This window comes from Leptonychotes weddellii, chromosome 11 (genome assembly GCF_054177405.1).
Source record: "Leptonychotes weddellii isolate Sample4059 chromosome 11, ASM5417740v2, whole genome shotgun sequence".
Lineage (NCBI taxonomy): Eukaryota > Metazoa > Chordata > Mammalia > Carnivora > Phocidae > Leptonychotes > Leptonychotes weddellii.
The window spans coordinates 68,248,214-68,270,322 of NC_138379.1; the positions used below are offsets into that span (position 1 = coordinate 68,248,214).

Sequence of the window (22,109 nt, forward strand, 5' to 3'; positions counted from 1 at the left end):
ATGTTTCTAGGAAGAAGTTGCTTCGGCTGAGGTTGAAGAGGTTGCTGCCTGTGTTCTCCTTTAGGATATTGATGGACTCCTATCTCACATTGAGGTCTTTCAACCATTTGGAGTCTATTTTTGTGTGTGGTGTAGGGAAATGGTCCAGTTTCATTCTTCTGCATGTGGCTGTCCAATTTTCCCAACATCATTTGTTGAAGAGACTGTCTTTTTTCCATTGGACATTGGGTCCATTTCTGGGCTCTCTATTCTGTTCCACTGATCGATGTGTCTGTTTTTGTACCAGTACCATACAGTCTTGATGATGACAGCTTTATAAGAGAGCTTAAGTCTGGAATTGTGATGCCCCCAGCTTTGCTTTTCTTTTTCAACATTCCTCTGGCTATTCGGGGTCTTTTCTGGTTCCATACAAATTTTAGGATTATTTGTTCCATTTCTTTGAAAAAAGTGGATGGTATTTTGATGGGGATTGCATTGAATGTGTAGATTGCTCTAGGTAGCATTGACATCTTCACAGTATTTGTTCTTCCTCATTCACAATTTCAAAACACAAAAACACTTGCTAAAAAAAGTTTTGTCAATGAGAGTTCATTTGACCTGACTTCATTTGGCAGCAGAACCAGGCCCAAACTTATATTTTATAGGCTGTGTTCATACATTTTGCTGTATAAATATTAACGTGTTTCATTATGAAATTTTATTCTAGATCATCTTTTTAAAATGTTTATACAATTCTGAAACACATCTGGCCCAAAAGATTTTAGCTTAGAGATTTTGGACATGTAGTAAGAAATAAATTTATAGACTTTATTGAACATGGTGCCTGCTGTAGTTTTGCAATGTAGCAGCCCTGAAAATTATAATAAATGTTTATGAAACAATTATTATTATTCTTCCTGTACTTTTACTACCATATTGGCTTCTGCAGAAAGTTACAAAAGATAAATAAGGTATCATGCTTAAATTCATAGAATTTTAGATTCCACCAGGAGGTTAGAAAACCCCATAGGTAAACACAGGTAATAAAAACTAAATGTGGTTTGGATCTTGAGGGTAAAAAAAAAAATCATATTAATTAGAGAGACAAAAACAATGAATGTTTTTATGGGGAAGGTAAAATGTTAGATGGACTGCTGAGAATGCATGATTTTAAAAGCAAGAATTGTAATAATGGCTGTTATAAACAAAAAGTATAGAATAAACAATAGTACAATTTAAGGTTCAGGATCCAAGGATACCTTGCAATTACATATAACATTTTTGTGTTCTTTTCTGGGTGGATTGCTCTCATGACATTTTCAAAGGAATTTACTCATGGTGCATACTCACCACTTGTTTATTCAGTCCCATAAATCACTTTGTCACAGAGGAGAAAATAACATTGAGAATATTTCTTTTTCTGAAGAAATATTACTATTGAGTACTATGCTACAAAAAAATGATTCCTTAAAATTTTATATAAAATACATAACACCAGGGGCGCCTGGGTGGCTCAGTTGGTTAAGCGACTGCCTTCGGCTCAGGTCATGATCCTGGAGTCCTGGGATCGAGTCCCGCATCAGGCTCCCTGCTCGGCGGGGAGTCTGCTTCTCCCTCTGACCCTCCCCCATCTCATGTGCTCTCTCTCTCTCTCTCTGTCATTCTCTCTCTCAAATAAATAAATAAATAAAATCTAAAAAAAAAAAATTAAAAAAAAAAAAATAAAAATAAAATACATAACACCAAAGGCTGTAGTAGCAGTTGAGAACCAAAAACCTAAGTTAATTACATTAAAAAATTGAGCATGAAAATTTAGTTCTTTACATTGTAGAAGTTAAAGGAAAACACAATAGGCTGACAAATTATGTGAAATATGCACTATGTAGTTTATTACTATATGAGGGTCATCCAGCAATAAGAAGGATATTGTGTTTATCTACCCTTCTCAAATTCAGTGGATATGGAAGATCGATAGGGTATCTTTCTAAAATTCTAAATGGGGATAAAATTTAAAAATCCATGGAAGTAAATGGTTAGAGTCACTGTCTTAAGCATCAATTACTTCAATCAGTCCTTTAAACAAGTGATTGATAAAAGATTCCCTGGAGTTACTTTGTTTTGCTGACAAAGATAAAGCTCTATAAGTCAGATGTGATTTTCAGACAATAATGTTCATATTCTGTTCAAATATTAAACAGTTGGACCTGAAATCTTGACCAAATGTTCATCCTAGCTTTGCACAGATGTCAAAAAATCAAGGAACTGTTTAGGATTCACTCAAGTACCTGAATAAACACTTGTTTGAGGCCTAACAGTTTCCTGTTATGATGAAATGATATTTAAAAGAAAATGTTGGCAGAGAATCCTTTGTGCAAATAAAATCTTAAGTGGAAGAATAAACCAAATAAACAGAGAAAACAGAGTTGTTCTGGTTTGGAAAAGGAATGGGACTGACTTGAGGAGTACAATTTGAAAACCACTCTCCTGGGAGAGATCATGTTTTTGTCTGAAGAATTATAAAGTAATTAACATTTATTCAAATACAAAACATTCTGGAGAGGTAGCATATGGGCACACAAAACACAGAAGTTGTAGTCAGATGCCCTGGATTTGAATCTTGACCCTTATACTTTGTAGTGACCTACTCATCTGTGAAATATAGATAATAAGAGTACTTCTATCTCATAAAACTCTTAGGAGGATTAAATGACTTAATATAGTAAAGCACTTAGAACAGTGGCTGGGTCATGGTCAAGAGTAGTTAAGTGTTTTTAAATGAATAAGCCTCTTACACAACATCAGGATATGTTAGTGGAACAAACTGCAATTCTTCTAGAGATGTCTAATTGAATACTATGATGTATCATCCATGGCTTTGGCATAACTAGAGTTGAAGTATTCTCATGTTTACTAACTATACAATGGTTTTTTGTTTTGTTTTGTTTTGTTTTTTTCTTCTTCCTGATTTTGGATATGACAAAAATGGGGATTATGTACATATTCATCTTTCTAGTTCTAGTATAACCAACTTTTAAACTGATCAGAACAGATACTACACTTGATCTTAGCCAAAAGGCCGAAAGCGATAGTATAAGCAACTTTTAAATGTAGTTAAGTGTCAACACATGTATCTGGAGTGAATAAATTAATGACTTAAATCATTTTAGCAGCATGATGGAAGCTAATCATGTAGTTCATTTAGAGCTGATTAAAAATAATTATATTCTGGAAAAAGGAACAAGGCATGTACTCAAGGAGGCAAACACAAAAAAAACTGACTCAAGTAATGGTATGACAGTGATGCCTTAATAAAAGGATTTTCATACTGCAAGCTGGAACAGCTACTCTGGAAAACAGTATGGAGGTTCCTCAAGAAGTTAAAAATAGAGCTACCCTATGACCCAGTAATTACACTACTTGGTATTATCCCAAAGATACAAATGTAGTGATCTGAAGGGGCACCTGCACCCCAATGTTTATAGCAGCAATGTCCACAATAGCCAAACAGTGGAAAGAGCCCAGATGTCCATCAACAGATGAATGGATAAAGAAGATGTGGTATATATGTGTGTGTGTATATATATATAATGGAGTATTACTCAGCTATCAAAAAGGATGCAATCTTACCATTTACATCAGTATTGGTGGAACTGGAGGGTATTATGCTGAGTGAAATAAGTCAGTCAGAGAAAGACAATTATCATGGTTTCACTCGGATGTGGAATATAAAAAATAGCGCAGAGGATCATAGGGAAAGGGAGGGAAAAGTCAAAAGGAAGAAATCAGAGAGGGAGACCAACCATGAGAGACTCTTAACTATAGGAAACAAACAGGGTTGCTAGAGGGGAGGTTGGTGGGGGGGGGATGGGGTAACTGGGTGATGGGCATTAAGGAGGGCACGTGTTGTGATGAGCACTGGGTGTTATATGGAACTGATGGTTAACTGAATTCTACATCTGAAACTAATGATATACTACATGTTGGCTAATTGAATTTAAAAAATAAATAAAAGGATTATCATACTATGAAATATTATGCAATAAAGAACAAGTCAGGACTATAAATAAACACAGAGCTTCAAGTCATTGCTGCATGAAAAAATGATGAAGAATTATTACATATAGGATACCTTTTATGTATGAACATATGCAAAACAACATTATATACACATACACAGGTTAAAAACTAAGATAGAGGTAGAGAAGAATGGTAGGGAAGGGAACAGATTAGAAGTATTGATCCAAGAGGACTTAAGCCTTATTGGTAAGGTTTTTCTTTTTTAAAGGAGAATGTATTATTGTGTTACTTGAGTAATTAAAGTATAATAACTCAAAGGCTGAAGCAGAAGCACTAGCTGTTAGAATTAGCATGAATGTCTTGATACCAATGCCTCCCCGCTCAGATTCTTGCAGTGGTGTTAAGATGCAGGTTCTGAAGAGGCATTAATAATTTGGCAACCCTAAATAAGCAAATACATTAAGCAGATGATCCCCAATGCAGTCTTTCTGCTCCTTCTTTTTCAGTAAAATGGAGACTTTAATGGGTCATAATGCAAAATTGTACTTAAAACCAGCTTACTATTCACACTAAATATTAAACTGAGAGACCTGTAGCATAAATATAAATTATGAGTATTTATTAATAAGAATATTTATTATTTATAAAATTTAGAAGCCAGTCCAGTGAATTATTTCATGTTTATTTTTAGGATAATAGAAAAACTGTCGCAGGGTAGACTCTACTGGAGAGAAAATTAAACAAGATTATTGGCAAATTATCTTCTCAAGAGCCCAGATTTTAATCAAAGAAATTATGGTGGGAGGGATTGTTGGATAATTTTGCGGAGTGCAAAAGACACAGAAAACATTATAGAGCTTTCTAAAGACAGAAAATAATTCATGAATTGGTCCATGAAAATTTGAATGTATAATTAGAGCAGGCTTCAAAACAAGGAAAGTTCTTAAGGATAAAAAGGAGCATTACATAATGATAAAGGAGTCAATTCTCCAAGAAGATATAGCAATCATTAACGTGTAAGATCTAACAACAGAGCATTAAAATTTTGTGACAAGAGCTGATAGCACTGCAAGGAAAAATAGATGAATCTACTATTATAGTTGGACATTTCAACATCTCTCTATCGACAGATCCACTAGGCCAAAAAAAAAAAAGTCAATGAGGACACAGGTGAACCCAACAACATCATTCAATGGGATATAATTGACGTCTATAGACTACTTCATTCAACAGCAGCAGATTACACATTCTCAAGCCCACATGGAACCTTCACCAAGATAAACCACATTCTAGGTCATAAAACACACTTCAACAAATTTGAAGAATAGAAATTATAAAATGTCTGCTCTTAGACCACAATGAAATTGAACCTTAAACAGAAAGACAACTGGAAAATAAAACATGTGGAGATGGAGATTTTACAACACACTTTTATATAACACATGATTCAAAGAAAAAAAATCTTGAGAAATTAAAAAAAAATTTTGAACTAAATAAAACTGAAGGGATGCCTGGGTGGTTCAGTCAGTTAAGCATCTGCCTTCGGCTCAGGTCATGATCCCAGAGTCCTGGGATAGAGCCCTGCGTTGGGCTCTCTGCTCAGTGGGGAGCCTGCTTCTCCCTCTCCCTCTGCCTGCCACTCCCCCTGCTTGTGCTCTCTCTGACAAATAAATGAATGGGGAGGGTATGTGCTATGGTGAGCCTAGTGAATTGTGTCAGCTGTTGAATCACAGACCTGTACCTCTGAAACAAATAATACATTATACGTTAAAAAAAAAAAAAAAGAAGATAAAGAAGAAGAAGCTAGCAGGAAGGGAAGAATGAAGGAGGGGAAATCAGAGAGGGAGACAAACCATGAAAGACTATGGACTCTGAGAAACAAACTGAGGGTTCTAGAGGGGAGGCGGGTGGGGGGATGGGTTAGTCTGATGATGGGTATTAAGGAGGGCACGTACTGCATGGAGCACTGGGTGTTATATGCAAACAATGAATCATGGAACGCCACATCAAAAACTAATGATGTAATGTATGGTGATTAACAACATAATAAAAAATAAATTAATTAAAAAATCTTTAAAAAAACACAAATTAGCAAAATTGGTGGTATATAGTTATATGTAAGCAGTGCTTACAGGGAAATTTATAGCATTTATAAATACAACAATAACTGTATATTTTAGAACAGAAGAGCTAAAATTATAATCATCAAAGCTCACCTTAGCAAACAAGAAAAAGAAGAGCAAATTAAGCCACTGAAAGTAGAAAAAAAAAAAGGTCAGAAATCAATGACATTGAAAGCAGGAAGTCAATAAAGAAAAAAACAAAACCAAAAGCTGGCTCTTCGAAAAGATCAATAAAATCAATATAAGCCTCCAGCCAGGCTAATTAAAAAGAGAGAGAACACAAATTACTAATATCAGAAATGAAAGAGGGATATCACTGTAGACCCTATAGACATTAAAAAAATAATAAAGGAACACTATGTACAACTCTATGCCCACAAATCTGATAACCGAAATGAAATGGACCAATGCCTTGAGATAGACAATCTGCCAAAGCTCACACAAGAAGAAATAAATAATCTGAATAGGCCTATATCTATTAATGAAATTGAATCAGCAATTAATAACTTTCCAAAACAGAAAGCACCATGCCCAAATGAGATCACTGGTGAATTCTGCCAAACATTTAAGGAAGAAATCATACCAATTCACCACAATCTCTTAAATAGAAACAGAGGGAATGCTTCATAATTCATTCTATGAGGCCAGCATTACCCTGATATAAAACCAAAGACAGTACCAGAAAACTACTGACTGATATCTCTCACAAACATAGATGCAAAAATCCTCAACAAAATCTTGCAGATCAAATCCAAAAAGTTGAAAAGAAATCCACAACATGACCAAATGGAATTTACCCTAGGCATGTAAGAATGGTTCAACATTTGAAAATTAATGTGCTGCATCACATCAACAAGCTAAAAAAGCAGTATTACATGATCATATCAATAGATGCAGAAAAAGCACCTGACAAAACTAGAAATGGAAGTGAACTTACTCAACTTGATAAAAAATATCTACAAAAAACCTACAACTGATGTCATACTTAATGGTGAGAAACTAGAAGCTTTCCCATTAGACCAGGAACAAGACAAGAGTATCTCCTCTTACCACTCATTTTCAACACTGGAGTGGAAGTCCTACTAATGCAATAGGACAAAAAGAGGAAGTAAAAGGTATCCTCATTGGGAAGAAAGAAATAAAACTATCTTTATTTGTAGGTGACATGATCTTCTATGTAGAAAATCCAAAAGTACTGATAAAACAAGGCCTGGAGCTAATAAGCAACTATAGCAAGGCTGCAGGATGTAAGGCTAATATATAAATGTCAGTCATTTTCTTGTATACTAGCAATGAAAAAATGGCATTTGAAATTTAAAACAGTATCATTTATATTAGCACCCCAAAAATGAAGTACTTAAGTATAACCAAATATGTACTAGACCTATAGGAAGAAAATCACAAAACTCTAATGAATAAAAAAAAAATAACTAAATAAATGGAGCAACATTCCATGTTCGTGGATGGGAATATTCAATATTGTTGACATGACTTCTTCCCAATACATTGATCTACAGATTCAATGCAATCCCAATTAAAACCCCAGAAAATTATTTCATGGTTATTGACAAACGATTTAAAGTTTATATGTAGCCGCAAAAGACCCAGAATATTCAACACAATATTGAAGTTGGAGGACTGACATACCTGACTTCAACAAGATCAATGTAACAGAATAGAAAACCCTAGAAATAGAGCCACATGAATATGTCAACTGATCTTTGACAAAGTAGCAAAGGGAATACAAAGGAGCAAAAACTATCTCTTCAACAAATAGTCCTTAAACAACTGGATATCCACATGCAACAAAGTGAATCTAAACACAGACCTTACACTCTTCCTAAACATTAACTCAAAATCGATCACAGACCTAAATATAAGACTCAAAATAAAAAATATATAAGTCCTAAATATAACATAGGAGCAAATGTAGATGACCTTGAGTTTCATTAATGATTCTTTAGATACAATGTTCAAAGTCATGATTCATGAAAGAAAGAACTGAGGAACTGGATTTCTTTGAAAGTAAAATTATCTGCTATGCAAAATGCATTGATTTTCAAGAGAATAAAAAGACACAGAGTGGGAGGAAATATTTGCAAAAGACGTATCTAATAAAGAACTGTTATCCAAAATATATACGAACTGTTAAAACATAACAAGAAAACAACCAGATTAAAAAATGGGTAAAAGACCTTAACGGGCTTCTCATCTTCTCACCAAAGATACGTGGATGGCAAATAAGTATATGAAAACATGCTCCACATCATACGTCATCAGGGAAATGCAAATTAAAACAATGAGATATTACTATACACCTATTAGAATGACCAAAATCCAGAACACAGACAATACCAAATGATAGCAAAGATGCAGAGTGACAAGAATTTTCATTCATTGCTGGTGGGAATGCAAAGTAGCATAGCCACTTTGGAAGACAGTTTGAAGATCTCTTACAAAACTAAACATCCATAACATGTAGCAATCATACTCCTTGTTATTTACCCAAAGAAATAAAAAACAAAAAAACCCCCAAAAAACCATATGCCCACACAAAACCCTGCTCATGGATCATTATAGCAGCTTTCTTCATAGTTGTCAAAACTTGGAAGCAACCGAAATACATTTCAGCAGGTGAATGGATAAACTGTGTTACATCCAGACAGTGTAATATTATTCAGAACTAAAAGGAAATGAGATATCAAGCCATGAAAAGACATGGGGGAAACTTAAATGCATATTACTAAGTGAAACTAATGGCATTCTGGAAAAGGCAAAACTATGGAGAGAGTAAATAGATCACTGGTTGCCAGGGATTTGGGGGCAAAGAAGGATGAATAAATGGAATACAGAGGATTTTTAGGGCAGTGACACTACTCTGTATGACACCATAACTATGGATACATTTTATTGTATATTTATTCAAACCCATAGAATGTACAATACCAAGAGCAAACCCTAATGCAAACTATGGATTTGGGGTGATTATGAAGTGTTCATAATTGAAGTATTCATCAATTGTAACAAAAAATGTACCACTCTAATGGAGGATGTTAATAATAGGGAAGGCTATGCCAGGGCAAGAAGTATATGGGAAATCTCTGTGCCTCCCTCTTGATTTTGCTGTAAACCTAAAATTTCTCTTAAAATAATAAAATATTTAAATGAATTTGAATGTTCATTATTTCTCTTTTGGAAGCCAGAGCAGGGAGAATATGCTACCAAATCAGTTTCATTTTTAGTCTCTGACACCAACTCTATTCAACTTTTGAAAGAAATACTTTATGCATAAAAGTATTTCATTTCTGTCCAGTTTCCTCTGTATTCTACTTATGATGGTATCTTTCTAAATCTATAAGATATTTCCCATCACTCCCAGCTTCTGACAGAGGTGTCAATTCTCTAGTTTTCCAGGCATTGCTTAAACTATTCACTTGGCACATCTATAATTCATTATATAAATGCTAATTGATAGAGTGTTTCTTGCCTCCACTATACTGTAAACTCCACTAGGGCTGCAGCTAGCCAGGTCTGTCCCACTTTACTGCATTTCCAACTAGTACCTAGCATAATGCCTAGCACATGGCAGGTGCTCAATAAATACATGGTTATTAATACATGAACAAATCAGATGAACCTAGAGGACATTATGCATGACATAAACCAGACAGAGAAAGACAAATACCACATGGTATCATTTACACATGGAATAAAAAAAATCAAATTCATAGAAAGAGTAGAAAAATGGTCACCAGGGGCTGGGAAATAGCGGAAATAAGGGGAGGTTAGTAAAAGTGTACAAACTTTTAAGATGAATAGGTCTGAGGATATAATATATAACATGGTGACTAGTTGAGAACATTGTATTATATGACTGAAATTTGCTAAGAGAATAAAACTTAAATATTCTTGCCAAAAAGAAAAAAGATAAATAAGTGAGGGGATGGATGTGTTAATTAACTTGATAGGAGAATCCTTTCACCATATATATCAAATCATCATGTTGTACACTTTAAATATCTCACAATTTTATTTGTCAATTATACTTCAATATACCTAGAATAAAAATGAGGCTAATAATATAGTATAATTACAAATCCATCAATACTTACTTAGTGTCTTCTAAATAAGGTTTCACTGTATTACACTATTTCCCCACCCATATTCCATCAAATTTATTCACTACAAATGCTGTCACAGTAAAAAGCATCCAAAGAATAAGAGTTTGGCATCATTAGTTAGGATGATTTAGAACAAATTTACTGAATATCTAGTATATTCCTAGCACCACGCTAGTCACAGTACATACACAGAAAAGCCAATGAGAAATGATCTTTTCCGTCTTACTACAAAGTCATGGCCTGCATTTTTAGAACTTGTTGGGTCATTATGACTTCATCTCCTTGAAAGGTATTAAGGCAATTCCTGACCACTTCCTGGTTCATTCCAAGTCTTAGTAAAGGAATGCAATGGGCTATTCAACCAGTTGCTTTTTGGCTAATTCATTTTCTTAGGTTAAGAGAGGTCATCTCTTCCCACCCCCAAACACTCACTTCCTGAGTGGTTTCTCTTTCCTTTTCTTTTCTTTCCTTTTCTGCCTCTTCTCTCTTCTGTCTCATACCAAGAGAAACCCAGTTTTCCTGGGTGACTTCTTTACAGGCTTTATTGTCTCTCACTCCCAACTTGGAGGAGAGGTAAAGAAACTGGTTCTTGGTCCCCTGTGTCTTCTCATAGCTGTCCTAAAGGTGAAGTTAGTATCATCCATCCATTTATATCACACACTTTTAATCACCCTTCATCTTGCAATCTCCTTTAGGATTCACTTTTACCTTCCTAGATGTTTTATCATTTGGCTCACATTTTTTCTTACAACCCTCTATTGTTTTTCTTTGAAATTTAAATAGGATTTCCTATTAAGAGAAATGTAGTATAATTGAGAGAAATGTAGCACAGATTCTGGAGTCACAGCACTTGGGTTTGAATCCTTACTCTACCACTTCCTAACTATGATTAAGGCAATTTAACATCTCTGGGCTTAGTTTCCTTATTGGTAAATTGAAAATATAGTGATTATAAGGATTAAAGGAATTAAAATACCCATAAAACACATAGTCACTGGTACATAGAAAGTACTCTAAAATGCTATTATCATTTTTTAAAAGATTGTATGTATTTATTTGAGAGAGAGAGAGCAAGCACAAGCAGGGGGAGTGGAAGAGGGTCCCGCTGAGCAGGGACCCGAACATGGGGCTTGATCCCAGGACCCTGAGATCATGACCTGAGCCGAAGGCAGACGCTTAACCAACTGAGCCACCCAGTTGCCTTGCTATTATTATCCTTGGTAACAATATCTATATTTTTGACCACCAACTTTCCATTTCTGGACATATTGGCATCCACACATAGTTCTACCTTGATCAACCCCTACTTTAGATTTCACACCCATTTCTTTCCAACTGTTAAAGTCCTTCTACTCATCTTTCTTAGTCATGAAAATTCCCAGAAACTTCTATTAACTTGTCTTAAATCACTGATTTTATCCCAATTCATTCAAACACTGGCAATTAAACTTCCCAACCTTTAATTTTAATGATTTCCTAATATAATTCTTCAAGTCTTAGTCAGTCAAATCTTAATCTTTTCACTCCTCTTTGGACATATACACTTAAAAGCCCTCCTCAATGCCCAGAGATCAATAATATTACTTGTTCTCTAGTAACAAAATGAAGTTCATATTTTCCATGAAGTCTTCTCCTGTCATTATAGAATATGCACATTCCATCCTACAACCAACTTCCTCCTGCCTAAACACACTAACTCAGAAGCCATACAAATCTTAACTACTTTACAAATTTGCTTATCTGGGCATTTGGTGAGAATCTTTATTTTATACGCAAAAATACATGCCTAAACACACTAACTCAGAAGCCATACAAATCTTAACTACTTTACAAATTTGCTTATCTGGGCATTTGGTGAGAATCTCTATTTTATATGCAAAAATACATGCCTAAACACACTAACTCAGAAGCCATACAAATCTTAACTACTTTACAAATTTGCTTATCTGGGCATTTGGTGAGAATCTTTATTTATATGCAAAAATACATGCCTAAACACACTAACTCAGAAGCCATACAAATCTTAACTACTTTACAAATTTGCTTATCTGGGCATTTGGTGAGAATCTCTATTTTATACGCAAAAATACATGCATATATGTTACCTCCTCAACTCTATCATAAGCTCCTTGACAGAAGTGACACCAATTGAAGATGACAATATACTAGGCATTTATTTCAAAACTTTGCATGTATTAACTCATTTAATCTTTATAACAACCCTGAGGCGTAGCTATTGTTATCCTCATTTTATATCTAAGGCAGAGAGAGGTGAAGTCAAGGGAAGAATATCTTTGCCACAGATCTAAGAGTTATAAAATAACTGTTGAATGGGACTGCCTGGGTGGCTCAGTTGGTTAAGCAGCTGCCTTTGGCTCAGGTCATGATCCCAGGGTCCTGGGATCGAGCTCCACATTGGAGTCCTGCATCGGGTGCCTTGCTCAGCGGGGAGCCTGCTTCTCCCCTGCCTGCCGATCCCCCTGCTTGTGCCTGCTCTCTCCCTCTCTCTGTGTCAGATAAATAAAATCTTTTTAAAAAAATTAAAATTTAAATTAAAAAAAAACCCTGCTAAATGAATGAAATTACGCATATCGTTTTGTAATCTTGCTTTAGTTTCATGAATGACTTATAAACATCCATCTTGAGTTCCTTTTTGTAAATATTGCCAAATAAAGGTACTTCATTTCTACTACTCAAGACTAAAACAGGATCATGCCAACAGTAATGGTCCAACAAATGCTTTCTAAGAGTAAATTTGGGAAGACATTTTATGTGGTTCTGAATACTATTTTAATACTATAAAAGCATTTGTATTTTACTTAGGGTGATCTTGGTTCTATATGCACATTTTGAAGTAACTTCTGAAAATTAAGTAGGATTCATCATATATCTACTTGTGCACACCATCTCTGATTTATAAGCATTGCAGTGAAAGAGTATCTAACCTATGGTGATTAACAATTAGTTACTAACAAGTTGTGTGCTCTTTGGAAATTCAAATTTATGTCTTTGGGACTTGCTTATCTATAAAGAGATGGAGCTGGGCTAGAAAAAAAAACTGGCCTTCAGACGGAATTCTATGGGGGGTCATTCACTTACAAAATTAGACTACTCTAAGGAGACTGTAAGAATGAAGGAAATCCTATTAATGTCAAAAGGAATGTTCAAAAAACCAGAACTAAAGTCACATGGAAATGGTAACTTCAATTATGTGCTGGAGAATCTACTCTTCCACACAAAGAACTCCTATTTGTAACTATGACTAAATAATGTCAATAGGAAAGTTGGGGCCACTCTCAGTTGTGTCCCATTTTCTCATGTAGCCTCTTTTCACACAGTGCTTCAATTAATTTAAAATGCAATTAAAACCTCCTGAAGCTGAATACATATGTTCAGTGTCAGTTAAATATATTCATCCTTTGTGGAAAAAAATCATAATCTAGATAAGCATGAAGCAAATATTCTTTAAGAAGAATTAATTTAAGTAGAATTATTACAAATACTACTAATAAATGGTTTGGAATCATTTTTACCAAAAAGGTATAATAGTTGTAAAGAATCACCTGTTATGCATCTACAAGAATAGTGAATTTAAAATGTCTTTTAGGTTATATTCTTTTGATGCATATTAAATATGCACATCAAACTCCTTTGAAAATTCCATTAAGGTAAAAATTCCCCATTCCTTCCTTTCCTACTTATAAACAGAAGGCTCTTGAAATTAAAACAAAAAAAACAACTCACAAACAGGAAGCAAAAAAGCAGGTAATCAGATCTTTTGTTCCTTGTCCAGGTGTGATCTCTTCACTCCAGAGGAAACCCTAAACTCATTTCAGCTCAGTTCAAGTCCAAAATACATTGTGTAAGTCAATTAAAAATCATTAGATAAATACGTAATTTAGATGATTTTAAAAATATGAAGGTCTTATGGCAAACTACTTCTTCAGTAATTGTTATTGTGATACCCAAATTTTTCATTTGCTTTAAACGGTTTACTCCTATCCCCTTATAAAAATATACCAAACAAAAAAGAGAATTTTAAAAATTTGTTTAGAATTACCATTATATAAGTATTACATAAATATGAATGTAGAGAAAAGACAAAATTATGTAGAAAATTTGTAACTGTATCACATATATATGCACACACATATAAGTACAGATACATAATTTCAATGACTTTCACCATTTTTCTTTTGATCAAAATTTTAAATTTAGTATATATTACATATACTATATAATAGAAATATAAAAATACAATTACAGCCAAGCTGTTTCTTTAAAGCTAAATAGGTAATGAACAATAGCAGCACTGTCCCCAAGATTAGTATAACCTGAGTCTAATATTGAAAGGGCTAGTCAAAGAGTATGCAATTAAAATACCCAACCACATTCAATTTTGAGTATTAGAAATAAAAACATTGTTAAAACATAGTCATATATTTTAAGTTATATGGAAATATCACCATTTCTTAGAAGCAAGGGATAATTAAAATCTAAAAAATAATAGATGCTCTCGGTTTACAATTAAACCAAAAATAAAGGATCAGGAGAAAGGAACTTACCTTCCATTGCCCTTTTAAAGAAAACCTTACAGCTCCCACAGGTGAGGACACCGTAATGACAGCCTGATGCTTCATCTCCACAGATTAAACAAATCTTCTGAGGTAATGACTCGAAGCTGTACTGTGGGCTCTGGCTGGCATCTGAATCCGGCCTTGAAATGCAAAACAAAGTACTCCATTTATTTTTAGGTGCACCACTAGCTAATACTAAAGTTTTCTTAACAGAATTGACAGAGTGAAAGGGGATTTTAAAACAGAACTGAATGTATACACACCCTTGAAAGACATGCAAATTAAACTTGGTGTACTGTTACTGGATTCACCACATTTGTAAGTTATTAGTCATTCATCAGCAGAACCAACATAAAAGAATAATATATAATTTTATGTTCAGGAAAGCAAAAGTTCATTGGTTTTGTTAAAAAAAAATTTCTACAAAACTCCTTATATAGAACAATAAATTTACTCTTTGACAGATGAAATGTTATTCCCTTCTGTAGCCTGGGTAACTATAAACATGGTTTTAAGGGTTCAGTGGTACTTAGCAATGCTTTTGTTTTGGGTTTTTAACACAACCCCTAATGATTGTTCACTTACACGAGTTTATGTGTTTGCCATTTTAAAGAATTGTTCAGTATATTGACACTGTTTTGCCCATTCACAGCAATAAGATTCTAAAGCGAACATTCTTTAAAATCCCACTACTTCAGTATGTAAATCAAAATGTTTTTGAAAACCTGTGTGAAAAAAGTAGCGAAACCGAAACAATAATAGAATACAGTGCACTGGTAGTGATTGATGTTTAAATCCATAATGTAAACATATTACACATAACTTTAGCCTTGAGATTCGTATGAAAATTGAGCCATTAAATGTCCCAATCCGTGAAGTTATGCTTTCAGTTCTGGCAAGCTACCATACATCAACTACCACCCCTCCAGGAGGATCCTTAAAGTCTCTGCTCCAAGAAAGACAATCCCCGTAAATGTCCTTCTAAGAAAATAACCATTTTATAAAGCCCCCAACTCGCTGCGCTTTTCCCGCTCCACTGCGGCACCTAGAATGACGTTGCACTTTTTAAATCAGGGCTAGTTTTGTCTCGAAAACTCGCAGATTTGGAAAGTTTAGAAAATATTTTTGAGGAGGCACGCTCCAAAAACGGCATATTATGCGCCCCCTTTGTGTCCCTAAAATAGTAAGGAGAGGAGGGAAGAAAAAGGAAACCAAATTACCCTTGTGCCCCGCCCCGACCACCCCTCCTCTTGAGGCCACTCGGGTGAGTGGGACCCTGAGGGCCAGGAGATAGCGGCGACGAACTGGCTGGACCGCTATTCGCGAGACTCCTAGGAATCCCCGCGCCCCGCCCGGGGCCCTCACCTCAGGTAGTTGAGATAAGGCTGGTAGACCTGCGGTAAGCCCTCTTTGAGCACGGCGGCCTGGTAGCCGAGCTGCGGGAGCCCGTTGAGGCTGAGCTGCGGGTAGAGCGCGGGGGCCGCCCCCGCAGCGACAGCCGAAGCCGAGGTGGAGGCACCGTCCCGGGGCAGCAGGCAGGCGCTTGCCCCTGGCGCCTTACAGGGCGGCGGAGCAAACGGGCCCTGCTGTGGCGGCGCGCCCTCGGCTTTGTACAAGATGCACTCTAGGGTCGACCCCGACGAGGACACCGAGGAGACAGAGGCACTGGCGGGTGCGGCGGCCGCCACCGCCGCTTCCGTGGGTCTGGACGATGGCGCTCGCGGAGGTAACGGCTGCAGAGCCAGCGGCAAATCCGGGAAAACAGCGGGATTAGGACCCGCCACCAGGTACTGCCGCTGGGAGCGCGCAGCTGCCTCGGTGCCTTCCTCTTCCTCCTTGATCTTCAGGGCAGGCGGCTGGAAGTCGCCATAGAGCGGGAACCCATCGTCCTTGGGCTCGGTGTCGGGCGGGTATGCACAGTCGGAGAAGTCGCTGGCAGCTACCTGGGTGGACGAAGCCGAGGGCGAGCCCCGCGGCGGGGCAAAGGCGCTGACAGCCGCAGCCCCGCCGTCATAGTTCTCCCCTTCCAGCAGTTGCCGGGTGCGGGCGGCCAGGAAGGCCGAGTTGAGGGGCAGAATGGGCACGTGGATAAAATCCATCATCGTGGTGGCCAGCGGGGAGCACCCGGGCGCCGCGGGCGCGTCCTGCTCCGCCAGGGAGACCTTGGGCGCTAAGAAGCGGGAATCTTCCTTGGGGACCAGGGTGACGCCTCCTGTGGCCACTCCAGGAGAGGTGGCCGCAGCTCCTGCAGCTGCTGTGCCTCCCAGAGGCCGGGATTTGCCTTTCAGAAGCGGACCCACGGAGCCCTCGGACTCGAAGCTATCCTCCTCCTCTACGTCCACCACAGCGGGCTGCGGTGCTGGTTTCACGGCGGCCCCCCGCCAAGGATGGTTCCCAGAGGTCAGGGGCAACAGCTGCCGGGACGGTGACAGGCCCCTGGGCAGCACTTTATGGGCAGTTGCCCTCCCGGAGCTGTCGCCAGCCTTGTTCTCTGGCCGGCTCATGAGCGGGGACGACACCCCCTGGGTGGTGGGGGCAACCCGGGGTTCTTCGGGAAGCTTGGAGCCAAACAGGCACCAAGGGCTTGTGGACTCACAAGCAGGAGGGCTGGCGTGGCTCTGCCCCGGGCCTGCGGGCTCCAGTAGCGTGTCCAAGACACTGTCCAGCAGCCCTCTGTCTTTTTCTGGAGGTCTAGAGCTCTCAGCTCCTGCACTGCTTGTGGCTTCTACTCTGGGATACGCCCCCTCCACGTCTGACAGCGGCTGCTGGTCCCGCGTCTTCCCGTCAGCATTCTGTCCCTGGCAGGGACGAGGGAAGAGCAGCCCGTCTAAGGAGATGGGTATGGCCGAAACTACAGGCGAGGCGTCCGAGGTCTGACTCGCCTGGAAGGAGCCAGCGTCCCGGCGTCCCGACAGAGGCGATCCGACGGGTGTGGGCGCGCCGCCCGCCACGTGGGGAGCCTGGGAATCCTTTGCCTTCGTCTCTGTCATGACGACCTGAACTCCCCTTTTCCCCCTCCCCTGTCTGTAAGGAGGAGGGATAGGGGAAGGAGGAGGAGGTGTGGGAAATATAGGAGCAGCGGGAGGAGAAAGTTAAGTTGAATTTGGCTGGACTCTGTGGGGCGGGGTGGGGGATCTCCACCTCCCGGGTCGGAAGGGGGCGGCGCTGGTCAGCTTCTGCCTTTGCCCTCCATCTGGTAGGCAGAGGAAGGGTGGCAGTCAGGTGGGGAGAGCAGGAGAAGGTAGTCTCCTAGCTGGGAGAGTTCTCCGACTTCAGTCGGAGGACGGGAGGGGCAGAGTACTCACAATTCCGGCACTCGAGTGGCGGTGACTTCGAAAGCAATTATGTGCGCGGCTCTCTCTCCCGACTTTTTCTCCGGCTTCAAAGCGGAGCGTGTCTTGTAGCTCCCAATCCCTGACTGCGTTCCACTTTCCTTCTCATTAAAACCCTGGGACTACTTGGACTTCTCGCTACAGCCCATTCTCAAAAACAGTCGGGTTTCTGCCTGCTCCCAATAAATAGCTGGCGACAATCATCCCTGGAGCTCTCACGTTTCTCGGCAGTTCAGGAGGACGAGACGTCTGTACTTATATATTTCACTCAAGTGCTGAGTGAAACTAGTTTGCATTGAGAATGCTGCTTACACAGCATATCCTCGAACACAAATAATACTAAGCTTGACTCGAGTAATGACAGCTATAGCCTGGCCCCACGGCTTTCTAATGACGCCTCCGCCCTATCGGGATGCCCCGCCCAAAGCCCCTCCCTACACCAATGACGCACCTGATCTGAAATTCTGGATTTGGTATCCCCAACCACTAGTCTGAATTCCACTCTGAAGGGCAGGTGCTGTGGAATGGAACTTCATAAACATATTAAGATATTGTACTACCAATTAAGAATCATGCTCAATCTAACTGGAAAAACGAATGGATTCTTTCAGGATTTCAGTTTTGTAAAGATTTAACATCGAGAAAGATATTTGGCTATGTTAAAGAAGGTATCAAGGATGATCCTAAATAATATAAAAGAGATTCTCTCTGTTATGACTTCCATGAAAGTGAGTACTTTCAAATTTCTCTTAATACAACCAAGATGTCCTGCTCCTTTGGAACAGTCCTCAATGTGGCAGAGAAATTGGGGAGTGGAAGATAGTTGATAATACCTCTTCACCGGTTCTGAAGTTTAGATGTTGTGTGTCGTATTTTGATTTGTCTAAGGAATTTATTCCAACTTTTATTAACTAGCACTTTAAGGAAAGTTTCCCTTAGCTCCAGCTTATATTCTGTGCTACATCATAAGTCCCTCAATAGAGATGGTGAATAGTATTTTCTCCCCCAACATATTTATTCTTAAAAAATAATTATCTTTGAGGTTTATTGTTTAAGTAGATCACCTCTTATTTTATAAGATATAATAGAGAGAGGGGGAGAATACTGCAATATATTTGAGGTACAGAATCATAAACTAACAATCTCTGCTGAACGCAAGAACATTGGTTATCTTGATGTCATCCTAAATACCATGTTCAAAACTGAATTAATCATTTAAAAAGTTCCTCAAGATCCTATCTGTGCTGATGCCCCACAGGTTCTCTCAACCAGATATAGAGAATACAGTGGAAGACTCCAAGACTCCAGGATGGGCAGAACCACTAGAGGTAAGGATCTTGGACCTCTAAATCACCTGGGGCAGGTCTACATGAGTGAGAAATAAAGCTATATGATGTAGGCCACTGGATTTTGGAATTGATTATTCTAACAATTAGCTTATTTTGACAAATTTTGAATATAAAGGAGTTACAGAGGTAAAAGAGGGGTGAAGCAAATTCTAGGAAGCAGATAGAGATGTTCATAGGACATCAAATGGGAGGACATAATATGGGAACTGCAAGGATGCCATTCATTATGGATGGAGCATTGGGTAAATATGGGAATAGAAGGGGATGAGACTAGAGAGGTGAACCAGTTTATTAATACTGTCATTGTTGCTTTCAGGCTTTTTCTAATCTATTTTAAACCACTTAACATATTTTATTGAGATATAATTCACATACCATATAGTTCACTCATTTTAACACATACAGTCTCATGGTTTTTAAGCATATTCACAGTTGTGTAACCATCATCACTATCAATTTTAGAGCATTTACCTTACCCCCAAAATAAACCTCATACCCATTAACAGTCACTCCTCAATCCTCCCACCCCAAATCTACCAGCAGCCACAATCTACTTTCCTTCTCTCTGAATTTACCTATTCTGGGCATTTCATGTCATATAAATGGACACATACTGTATGTGGTCTTTTTTTGATGGCTCCTTTCACTTAGTATAATGTTTTCAAGGTTCAGCCATGTTGTAGCATGTATCATTCTTTTCTAAATAATATTTCATTGTGTGGATGTACCGCATTTTATTTATCCATTTACTGGCTGTTGGACATTTGGGTGGTTTCTACTTTAGGTTATTATGAATAATGCTCCTATGAACATCCATGTTTAAGTTTTTGTACAAACATATATTTTCATTTCTCTTGGATATAACTAGGAGTAGAATTGCTGGATCATATGGTAACTCTAGGTTTCACCCTCTGAAGAACTGCCAGACTGTTTTCCGAAGAGACTGCGCATTTTATATTCCCACCAGCAGTGTATGAGGGTTCCAATTTCTCCACATTCTTGGCAACACCTGTTTGTCTTTTTTTATTATAGCCTTCATAGTGTGTGTGAAGTGGCATCTCATTATGGTTTTAATTTATATTTCCCTGATGTTTAATGCCATAGAATCTGTAGAATTTGTACCATCTGGAGAGCACTACCAGCTAGTCTTCTAAGACCTTTACATGTGTTCATTTATTTAATCCTTCAACAGTCCTGTAAAGTAGACACTATTATCTCCATTTCATAGTTGAGAAAATTGAGGCGTAGAGTAGCCCAAAATTATAAAGACAGTGGCATCGCCAGGTTTGAACCCAGGTGATCAAATGTCAGTCTTCTTAGGGGTCTGAGTTTTAAATAGCAGATGGCTTAGAATTTGGTTTTCAGATTGCTATAGCCATAAAATTGGCACTAGACTTCATTTTAAATAGCAAACTGTATTTGGCTCAATTTTGATTGGTTAAAAAAATTCCCTTAAGCTAACAGACTGACTAATTTGTTTCCATAAGATTTAAAATCTTGAGGTAGGAAAACAATAATAAAGATGCCCAGCACTTCCTAAATCACCATTATGCCATGAAATTTAATGCTGGGTGATGAGGCATTGTTGGCACAGTAATTCTCAAATACAAGAATTTTTGAGTGAAACAAAATTTACTGGTTAAATTCAGATGTGAGAAGGCAAACTCCAAATACTCTTGAAGACTATTTTTGGAGAAGAGAATTCAAATTTACAAGTTTGTTTGTTTATACTTTTAAAAAAAAGCTTTATTAAAGTATAATTGCCATACAATAAGCTGCATATATTTAAAATGTACATTTTGTGAAGTTTTGACATATTTATGTACCTGTGAAACATTCACCACAAACAAGATGATAAATAAACCCTTTTGCACCAGAAGTTTCTTCACACCACTTTTTAATCCCTTCCTACTGCTCTTTCCTATCCTCTCCCATCTCTGTCATTCGCCATCTATCCCCAGGCAACCATTAATCTGCTTTCTGTCACCATACATTAGGTTTTGTGTTTTTTTTTAATTCATAGCTGATTTATTAAACATGTTAAATTATACAGCTACATGTATTATTTGGGACTGTCTCCTCTAATTTTTTTTTTTTTACTGATAGCCTTTACTTTTTAGAACAGTGTTAGATTTACAGAGAAATTAAGCAGATAGTGCAGAGAGTTCCTCTATATCTTCTGTATAGTTTCTCCTATTAACATCTTATATTAATATGGTATATTTGTTACAACTAATGAACTAATATTGATATAATTCCTTAGTTTCTATCTAATGTTCTTTTCTTTCCAGGGTGTTATCCAGGATACCACATTATACTGTTGGCCGTGTCTCCTTAGGCTCCTCTTGGCTGTGACAGTTTCTCAGACTTTCCTTATTTTTTTTCTTTTTTGATGATGTTAACAGTCCTGAGGAGTTTGGTAAGGCATATTGCAGGATGCCCTTTTATTGGAATTTTATGTTTTCCTCATGATTAGACTAGGCTTATGGGTTCTGAGGAGGAAAATCACAGTAGTAAATACCATATTGATTACATGGTACATACTGACAACCAGACTTAATATTATTGATGTTAACCATAATCACCTGGCTGAAGTAGTATTTTTCAGGTT

The 22,109-nt window shown here is 37.9% G+C and overlaps 1 protein-coding gene and 1 pseudogene across 1 annotated transcript in view; both read right to left on the minus strand.

Moving 5' to 3' along the window:
- The window catches only part of PGR (progesterone receptor), a 40,090-nt gene extending 21,577 nt beyond the window's left edge, over positions 1 to 18,513 (minus strand). Inside the window, exons 1-2 of the mRNA XM_081797340.1 lie at positions 16,183 to 18,513; positions 14,806 to 14,957 (exon numbers count right to left, since the gene is read on the minus strand). Coding sequence (XP_081653466.1) covers positions 14,806 to 14,957; positions 16,183 to 17,807 — 1,777 coding nt within the window. The 5' untranslated portion in view covers positions 17,808 to 18,513. The remainder of the gene's footprint in view (positions 1 to 14,805; positions 14,958 to 16,182) is intronic.
- LOC115939993 (U2 spliceosomal RNA) lies at positions 2,946 to 3,066 on the minus strand (annotated as a pseudogene).
- Positions 18,514 to 22,109: the final 3,596 nt, after the last annotated feature.